At 38.5% G+C, this 10,446-nt stretch overlaps 1 protein-coding gene across 1 annotated transcript in view; it reads right to left on the reverse strand.

Moving 5' to 3' along the window:
* Positions 1-202: 202 nt before the first annotated feature.
* The window catches only part of CHD6 (chromodomain helicase DNA binding protein 6), a 54,905-nt gene continuing 44,661 nt past the window's right edge, over positions 203-10,446 (reverse strand). The window contains exons 29-32 of the mRNA XM_042461968.1: positions 8,081-8,263; positions 7,879-7,998; positions 5,788-5,892; positions 203-5,073 (exon numbers count right to left, since the gene is read on the reverse strand). Coding sequence (XP_042317902.1) covers positions 4,174-5,073; positions 5,788-5,892; positions 7,879-7,998; positions 8,081-8,263 — 1,308 coding nt within the window. The 3' untranslated portion in view covers positions 203-4,173. The remainder of the gene's footprint in view (positions 5,074-5,787; positions 5,893-7,878; positions 7,999-8,080; positions 8,264-10,446) is intronic.

Raw genomic sequence — 10,446 nt, forward strand, 5'->3', positions numbered from 1 at the left:
ATTCAGTATCATGACCCCCAAAATTACTAAATCCTAGCATATTGTCATAGTGCCCTTCTGGAGGAAATTATTTGGTTGTCTGCCTTCTCTTTTATATATACTTTCTCAGGAAATATGATCTATAGATGAAAATTACCCATAAATTACTGTAACTCTGTGGCATGGTTGGGGATGGACTAAGGAATGCTTTTTTTTTTAAAAAAAATTATCCAGAAGAGAATGTATTGAGTATAGAAATAAATTTCTCTTTCTGAGATTATTTTTCTGTGATGGCAGCAAAGACAATGGTACAGTTCTTGATTTGTGGTACTACAGTTGAATAAAAATTAATACTTAAAATAACAGAGCATGGGCAGCCTAGTAGGATGTCTCCTTCCTATGCTGGCCAATGTCCCTGCTTCTAATCCTTAATCTTGTCCTGCCTGAAAGAAATATTCTCCTACCTCCTGAAATGAAAGGACATTTACCAGAGAAGAGACAATCCACATTGTTGTAAACACTGAGGATGATTGATATATTATATCATTACAATTGTTTCTGGACATTAAAACCTGTTTACAATGTATAAACATCTGTATGCTGAAACAGAATTTCCTAAAAGTTTTATGTTTCAATAGAACACTGCATAGCAAAATATTCTATGTCCAAAGCCTATAGAATTTAGGTCCTTGTATACTGGTCAGTCTGTGGCCCCCCCAATAATTATATGAATAGCCTGGAAATTGATGCTGAATGATATTGCTAGTCTATCTGTAAATAAGAGTAGCAAATTTAAGTAATAATGGCATTTGTGGTCACTAGAATATTCACACAAGAGCACAAGGATGTCCTCTTAAAGAATGTTAACAGTAATTTTCAGAAGCCTAATGTTGCAGCAAATATTACATTGATATTCTCAGAGTCTCAAAGACTGCCCTTACATGTTTAATTTTGCTAATTAAATACAGTCCATCCTCCTTATCAACGGACTTACCATCCACAGATTTAGCCATCCATGGACAGCAAGCCCCCATTTTGGTTAATGGCAGTGTGTGTGCACGCAACCACACTAGCAGGTGTGCACACATCATGCTGCCACTACTTTCGATGGGACTTGAGCCCGCATGGATTTTCCTATCCACAGGGGTGGGTGGGTCCAGAATGGTCCCCCACAAATACAGAAGTCTGACTATATGTCAGCAAATTTACCTTATGATGCGTGTAAAGTACTAGATTATTATTGTAACATGAATCTCCTTAAAGAATCTGCTGACTTTGGAGCAGGGAACATTTCTAGCTGTATAACTTGGATTGATTAAAGACAATGGTAGTTAAGTAATATGGAACAGAATGCTATATTTGTTTCCCAGTGTTGGAAAAAAGTAAGACATTAAAAAAAAATTGAAAAGACTATCTGATATTTGGAATGGCTTAAACAGTACTGCAGTTTGGTTTCTTGGAGTATGTACATACAGTGCAATTATTCAGTCTGCTATCCAGCTCTAAACTGATGCATAGTTTATACAGCAGGGACTTCTTGGGTAAAAGGTATAGTAATAGGGAAAAAAGGTAAGCTACAGGCCAAAACAGTGCTCATGCTGAGAAACAGGCAAATCATGTTTAGTTGCAAGTCAAGCAAAACAATCAGAAATATATTTCCTAGAAAAAAGTATTTACATCTTTTGCAAGGCTCTGTGGAAGTTTTAAAAACGCATAGTACAGGCACTAAATTAAAAAATTAAAAATCTGATTTTTAAATCTATTTATCCATGTTTACAAACACAGACAATTTTATTTTAATAGCATAGTTGATGAAGCATCTATGTTTGTGTGTTTATGAATTAAGTGTGAAATTTGCAATTGTTTTTGAAGATGGCTATGGTTTAAAAAGCCATTTATGTCTCACTGTAAATAAGCCATAACAGCTTCATCACTGCCAACGGATCACACATTAAAAGTCAAACAGAATCCTACATATTCAGACACACACACACACACACACGTTAAATAAGAAAGAACAAAGAACATAGAACAAGCTGACAAACTAAATTTCATTCTCAACCCTGTTCCTTACAAGCAAAGCCCTGGCAGGTAATCCTTATTTATATATTACATATAGATTTCAGAGAGAGATCTGCATCCATTCAGAGTAAGGCTTTCAAGATATATGAAGTTTTATAGCATTTGTATTTTAAGGATTTAGGGCAAGTACATGTTCTTCTGCTAAATAAAAAGTTAGTACTTAAGAGGTTCAAAAATATATCAAGTGATTTTTTTTTACATAAATAAATTATATTGATTTTGGATTTAACAGCTGAAAAAAACCTCTCTGCTTCCACTGGAGGCAAAACTGAACAAAATGTTAAACAGAGATAGCAGCATTTCTAAGAAATCTGTCAACAGCAATACAGTATCTATGCTACAAGGTGGTATTAAACAGGCATATGACATCCATTCATATATCTTTTTTTGCAATAATATAGCCAATTGTATAAATCATTGAAACTGATGTGTACCCCAAAAATGAGAATTCACTGCAACATAAGAGACTCATTCTGTGGGTAACAGACTTCTTTGAGATGCTAATTTTAACATGTACATACTTTATAATTCCAAATGTATAAAAGACAATGAAAAACGCATCATAAATAAATAATGCAAACTGAAATAGTTATGTCAAAACATTTGGACCATTTGATAAATTAGCAAAACTGTAACAGAAAAAAGTAAAAAATACAGTAAATTGTAACAAACCAAATGTGAAACTGAATAATAGTATACACTCCCACACCCCTCTAATGGTCAGCCATTTAAACATCGCACCACAAAGTGTTTTTTTTTTCAAGTCTCGAACCATGAGTTGCAAATTAGAACAAGCCCAAGTAAACGAAAAATAAAATAGGAGTGGGAATAAAAAAAAATTACATAAGAATTGCTTGTGGAGCATGTTTCAAGACACTGGGCTTTGGAAACCTATTAGTATGTTTTTCAAAAGATCCATTAAAAACATTTACACAAAATATATGCAGAGGCTAGGAAATACCATTTAACAATGAAAGGGATCAAGAGAAATGGAACAAAGAGCAAAAATGTTTTCACAGTCTAATACTAGAAATGGATGATAAACTCAAGCTTTGAATCAGTCAACACTCTTTGCCAAAGGCCACCTAAAATGAAAAAGCCCATTCTACAGCTTTTTAAATTGTTTTCAAAAACATTTCTCAGAGAAGGATAAGAATTGATAAAATTCAGATCCAGTTCCTACATAAAAAAATTAGAATCCATTATTTGTTCTTCACAAGAAAAAAATTCTTTGTGAAAAATCAATGATATCAAGATGGAAAAAAAAGGTAGTCTGAAGCCCCTTCCTGTCAACTGCACTCCCTCCCCCAAATACTGTCCCCCAAGTCATGCAAGATGTGCGTCAGTATTTCAGCAGGAGCTGGAAATGGCCTAAGAATCAAAGAAGGACAACTGAAATGCACCATCAACATAAAACATAATTTGGTTTTAGAAATATAAAAGTTCAGATAATCTTGTCGACTTACAGCAGTCTGTTTCCAAAACATTGTAGTGTGAACAGGAGAAAATTATATATCTACTATTAATGCCTTTTAAAAAAGAAATGAATATATGCATTTTCAATCGTTAATTATATACTTTTGTCTATACTACTATTCTAGTAACCATGATAAAATAGGGAAATACTTTAAATCAAAAAATACACATTAGCACTTACTATAACTGTGCTTTTTACCCCAAAATACAAGTTTTTTAAATTCAGTGTCATAGTAAAAACATCTACCCTTTCTTGTGTTTTTCTTTGTTTCCATCATAACAGAAGCACTTTCTTTTACTCAGATTTTCCCCTCTTCAAACAAACAAGCAGTTTGAGAATGACCAAATACTTATTTACTACTGTTTGGGAGAAGAAAGGGAGGAACATCTGGACAAATGAACAAGAATTCTGCACCTTCCCTACTAATGATAGAACAATGCTTATCTCTATGGCAAGACCCTGCAACTATTAACATGCCACCATAGTTTTCTTACTGGAACTTAGGTAGGTTATATTACCTATAGAAACACAGGTTTGTATGAAGGTCAAATGGGGACAAAGGGCAATAACAGATTATTTACGTGATGAGAATTTACAAGCCACAACATTATTGTTTTCAGAAAGAAAGAAATGTTCTAATTGATATCTTTAACTTCTTTTAACTCTTCTTCCTCCTCCTCTGCTGGTACATTGCATTCATTCTCTGCTGACACGTATGATGTTTGTTCTGTACAGTTTTGATTGTTTGCATGTTCCTTGTCAGACAATGAAAGAGTTTCTGGTTCTGGATTTCCTGATTCCCCTTTAGTTTTCTTTCTTTTTCGTTTCTGGTTTTCTACATTTGTTGCTTCTGAGTGTCTGGTTTGCTGAAGGCCTGACAATGCCATGCCAATACCAGGAGAAAGAAACATTGAGGGATAGAGCAATCCAGATGACATTCCTGGAATAAGAAATGGGTTAAAAGCTACAGGACTACTGGTAGTTATTGCAGGTTCAGACTGATCAGAAAATGAACCAGGACTTGACTTATCTTCAGAAATAGTTTCTGGTTTTGCACTTTGGCCACTTTGTTTGTCTTCAGCATCTTTGTCTGCATGTGAAGTACCACTTTTAGCTGTGTTTGCTAATGAAGCTGAAGCAGGTGAAGTACAAGTAGTTGTCATTGATGGATTGAGAATTCCTCCAACTCCAAACATTTGTGGTACTGCAGCCATTCCTGGCAGCATCATTGGCAACATACTCAGAGTGTTTTTGACATCCTCCCCAGCTGGTACTGCTGCGAATCCAGCTGGAAACCCAACCAGCCCAGTTAAAGGAATGCCTTGCATGCTCCTGATATTCTGAAGTCCTACTAAATCCATTCCAGCAATAAGTCCATTCATGAATAATGGTCCCATTCCAGAAGAAACATCTGCTACTATGCCTGGAGATTTAAACACTTCACTTCTTGGCCTTCTTCCTCTCCTTCGGGGCCCTGCATCTCGGAGTACAGGCTCAGTGAGAATACGATTAAATTTGCTTTCAGGTAAAAAACCCTGAAAATGTAAGGAACAAAACAAAATTCCAAATGTTATTACCATTTTAAAGATTTCAGTCACGTGAATTCTGCTCTGTCAATCCACAGAATCAATTCCCACATCTTATTCTCTGTTATTAAAAATCAAGATGAATGTGGAGTACAACAACAAGAACACCACATAATTTTGTAACAAAATGTGTCCCTGGATTTTGTAGGTAAAGTTTGCACTCCAATTAACCAAATATGTTTGGTCCATTTTAACAAATGTACAGTACCGTCATAATAAACATGTGCACTGAGAAGTATTTCACAAATACAGTAAGACTTCAGAGGAAACTTGCATATGATAGTGGTTTGAATATCGGATTAGGATTCTGAAGGAGTACTAATCCAGGGGTTCAAATACCCCTGCTCAGAAAAAAAAAAACCACTGGTGACCTTGGGCAAGTCACATACTCTGAACAAATCTTGCCAAGAAAACCCATGACAGAGTCCTTGTAAGTCAGAAATTACACAGCAACAAAAAGCTTCGGGATTTATTCTGAATGATATTTTGCCCAATTGTTCACAGAAATGAAATCTGGCTGCTAATGATTAGTCCTACAGTTGTATAATCTAGTTTTGCCACCAGTTCAGTAAAACTCATCTGGAAAAGGGATACAGAAGGAATACTTAAAAAAAAAAGGTGGGGGGAGGGAAAATGGTAGAAGAGATTTCTCCAAAAACTTACTGAAAGCTTAACAATGTCAGACCAATCTGCTGCAACTGCATATTCCATGTTTGCGTCAAGCCACCTTGGCAGTTCCTTCAATGCTGGTGCCATGGCTCCTCCTAACTTTAAAATGCAAGTTTAAGGATCACATTGGTTGCAGAAAATACAAAGCTGCATATACATGATTAAAGATCAGGGAGAGTTAATTTCCACAATTTTTTTTAAACAATGCTTCTAGTCATTTGTATTAAAGATAAAGATGTATGTCATTACGAATTACTTCTCAATAACTATGATCACAATATATGAAGAATATGCTACCTTATCCAATACATATCATCAACTTGCTCAGTCTAGTTTAAAAAGTACAAAATGTGCACAATAACACTTGTTACCCTAAGATCTGCTCAGTTACATCTCCTTTAGCATTATTTCAAGATTTAGTCAACAAAGTAGGAGAACAATAGCCAATTCAGCTTGGAGAAAACTATGACGGAAAAACATGTTAAGTTGACAACAGGCAAAAAATAAGAGAGATTGTGTTTAAGACAGGAGTGGTCAACTATAACTAGTGTGAAGCTCATTTTCAACACTGGCTAATTGCTAAGAGGAGCACTTCTGTTGTTGCTTAAAATTTTTAGGGTTTCTTTTGGGGGGTGGGTGCTAAAATATAGAACAGTTGGCTAGGCTAAATGGAGAGTGGATACCCCCTCTCCTTCCCTTCCCCCATTGTAATATACCATGTTAAGTCTAAATAAATAGGTATGGGGCTTATTTCTAAGTAAACATGCACAAGAGAGTGCTGGAAGAGGACAAAGGTGAAGGAGAGTGAGTGAGTGAGTGAGTGAGTGATTGTTCACTTTTCCTTGGTTTCGTCTCCATACCTGCTTCAGAAGATGCATACATCTTCTAAAAGTGCACATCTAAAATAGAATCATTCAGCTAGTCATGTTGGTTTTCTCAGAAGCATCTATCAGAAACTCAGAAGAAGCTCATGCACCATGATCTGTCTCCCTCAGCACATTTAGTAACAGATGAAGTGCCAGCATTACTCAAACCTGGATATCCCCCTCACTGTGGAAGGAGGTGATGGGGAAACTGGAGGAGATGGGGAAACCCCTATACACTGTTGAAATAGGGGGTGGGACATATTTTTCCAATGTGTTGCTTGATCACAGGATTCCTGAAAGTAAAGGCACTTCAGACTGATCATAACAGGAAAATTCCCTCTGCAGTTAAGAGGAAAGCAGCTGCAGCTGCAAACCTTCTGTAGCAAGATATTGCACCGGAGAATCTTTACCTGCCTTTTTTTATCCTCATGGGCTAAAGTGGATTTAAGAGTGCTGTAAGAAAGGAGTGAGTTATTCTAACCCAGATTACACACATTTAATTCTTATAAGGAACAAACAGGAAGTTTTTAAATAACACTAAAATTGACTTTAAAAAGTAAAAGCTACAACTTTCCATAGGATGCAACAAGCTGCAGACTTCCAGCTTTTAAAATCAATTTGTTAGTAAGGAAGTTCTAAACTGCCATTTCTGATAACAGATGACAATCCTTTATTACTCATCTATCTGCTTATGAGAAATGTTTGCAGTTTAAAACAACAGGATTGATTTTTTCCCTGTAAGGAGATTTCTTGGTAGGAGAGTAGTTTATGCTCATGTTAGGGGTGAAACAGACAGCCCCAATGGGGCGTCTTGGAGCTGTCCCATTTAAGGCTGGATTGGGGCCATGGCCCCAATCAAGCTAACTTCTATCCTCAAATAGGAGCAGAAAAAATCAACTCCTATTTGGGGTTGAGAAAAGCCACCCCTTTGCCTCTGGAGCCAGCTTTTCACTGGCTCCAGTGCGTGTGGTGTCTAAATGCCATGTCCCCAAGTTGCCCCGAAGCCATCCAGCGTATAATCACTGGTGCAACTTCTGGGCAACTTGGGGGTGTGACGCATACAAATGCCATGCCCCCAACCCAGCTTGAAGCCAGCTGAAGCTGTCCGTTTGTTCCAGCCCTAACTCAAGTGATGCTTTTTACATATGCACAGTTTGTTTAGAATTAACATAAACAGCAAATTACTTTAAATGCAAGTAGAGTAAATGCTTCTACTTACCCGCCGTCCTGTACTCTTATGGACTACAGGCACTCGCTCCTCTCCTGTGAGAGAATTTATATCCAATTTACTAGGATCCTTACAGCGCTGCCTCCTTTGTTTAGGCTTTTCTGAAAAATTCTGATGAGAGTAAATGTGAAATATAAGTGGAAGCTAATCCCGAACAGGCATATGCAAGATAGTATTTTTTATTTCTACTTACTGTGCCAAAACCAGGGATTTCAAGAGTATAGTCAGACTGCTGTCTTAGCCAGTCTAGAAGACTCTTGTTTGGAACAATGTTCTCTTCCTCAATATTAGTGGCTGGAACTGTTTGTTGACTTGAGGTAGTAATTGCTGGCTCATCAGGACTGGAATTACTTGGTATGGTTGAGGCTTGATCTTCCTGAATTACATGAGAGAAAGAAAATGGGGAGCCACTTCTGAGTTGTAAAAGGAATACCACATCTTCCAAATAAGATCACTATTACTAGATCACAAATTCTGGCCACATTGCTGCTGGGCAGTACGCAGTCCCAAACTCATCCTTTTTGATCTCTCCTTCCATCACAATGCAATGTAGCAGTTGGCATATTCAGAGTGCATCTTGGATTTAAAACAGACACTCCGTATAAAGCAAAAAATAAAAATATATAAATCATGAAATTTTGCATAGCTGCAGAGAGCTCTAAGGAATCCTATCATTTCACATAAATACCTATGAATTAGAAGCCAAGCTCTACAAGTACTATTTGTTATAATATGTCTAATGTTGTGGAGCTACAAGCTTTCTTCTCTGCTGTTTTTCCTTACAAAATACAAAAAAGGGCCCTTCTTCTTTAACTTTCTTTCACTTTATTTCCTTCTCTTTCATATCTCTTCCCCTGCAGTGAACCATTTGATGCAGAAATCTATAGGGATATTTTCTCAGACTCCCATATCCAAGGTGCACAAGTCTCTTCCAAATAGGATTGACATATCCCGCCAGTAGGCGGGACTGTCCCGTTTTTTGGGGTACCGGGACGGTCCCGTCCCAGTTGCTGTCAATTACTGGGTTTGGGCCCGGCCTCTGGGCCCAGCCTGCTCATGCGGGCAGCTGGCCACCCACCTCCTCCTGCATGCAGGCATGCCGCCCGCGACACTTGCCCAGGCAGCAGCCAGTGGCAGCTTGCATGCACGGCTAAAAAAGAGGAGCTCCTCCCCTTGAGGCTGGCTGGCTGGCCAATAGCAGAACAGCGGGGATGGGGCTGTTTCCAGCCCCAGTCTGCCATTAGCCAGCCTCAAGGAGGAGGCGGAGCTTCTCTGTATTTAGTCCTGTGACTGCTGGCAGGGGGTGGGGCTGTTCCAGCTCCAGTCTGCCCCCACTGGCCAGTCAGCCTCAAGAGGAGGAGCTTCTCTGCTATTTAGGCCCCGCGTGGGCCGGCGGCTGACAACCAATGCGGAGGAGGAGGACCACTGAGGGTAGGCCTCTGGGCCAGGGGTAGGGGTAAGGGTCCTTTCCTGGCACCACATTGCGCCATTTCCAGCCTAGGCCACAGTGGGTTAGGGGAAGGAAGGAAACGGCCCTTTACTTAATTTTTGATAATTATGATGATGAAAATGTCCTCCATTCTGAGCATGCCTAAGAAACATGCGTTTATATTAATGCTTTTTAAAATTATTACATTTTTTTTAGTTGTTCGCGTGCCTTTCATTTAAAAAATATATCCTACATTTGGGGCTAAATTTTGTCCTATATTTTTCCTACTTTTTAACATTTGTCCCAGTTTGGAGGTTGACAGTTATGGCAACCTTACTTCTAAGTCATGCCACATAGTTCCGACTGTCTCGAGAAGTAATTAAAATCCATACAGCAAACTCTCTTCATCCCTTTTATGCCTTCTCTAGGTCCAGAAACTTCTGATACTTTATGCCAACATAGACCAGATGCTGCTTTCCACCTAGGCCCCAAGAAATCAAGCCCAGCCTTTTGGGGCAAAGAAGAGACTCCCTTCCCCCCACAGCCTAGATGGGTAATAATAATAATAATAATAATAATAATAATAATAATAATAATTTTTATTTGTATACCGCTTTTCCTGCAGATCAGAGAGGTTCACAACATACAAGCTACATGTCACATGCTATAGCACAAAGCAATACAATATATCAATAGTGACATCAGCGATCTCATACAATTGAACAAAAATCCTCAAAAACCATGTACAAAGCAGTCAAAGCCATCAGTTGAGGCCTGTTGTTGCTGGCCTGCCTGTCTCCCCCTCAAGATGGTGGTTGGAAGGAGGGCTCTTTGTCTTTCCAGGTGAGGCCTGTTGTTGCTGGCCTGCCTCTCTCCCCCTCAAGATGGTGGTCAGAATTTTCTCAAACATTAAACCACTGCATGTCTATTTCACCATATCAGCTGCTATCTCTGCAATATTTTTCACTAATGGTCCTCTTGGGGAAATCTGCAGGGCAGCAGCATGGAAAAATCCCTAAACATTCACTAGGCACTGTAACAAGCTTGTCTCTTCAGAAGCTGCCTTTGGCAAATGGGTCCTTCAGAAGGTCCTCCCTCCCTAGCTTGCCACCAATCTCCCTAAATTTTCC

The sequence above is a fragment of the Sceloporus undulatus genome, chromosome 4, assembly GCF_019175285.1.
Source record: "Sceloporus undulatus isolate JIND9_A2432 ecotype Alabama chromosome 4, SceUnd_v1.1, whole genome shotgun sequence".
Classification (NCBI taxonomy): Eukaryota; Metazoa; Chordata; class Lepidosauria; order Squamata; family Phrynosomatidae; genus Sceloporus; species Sceloporus undulatus.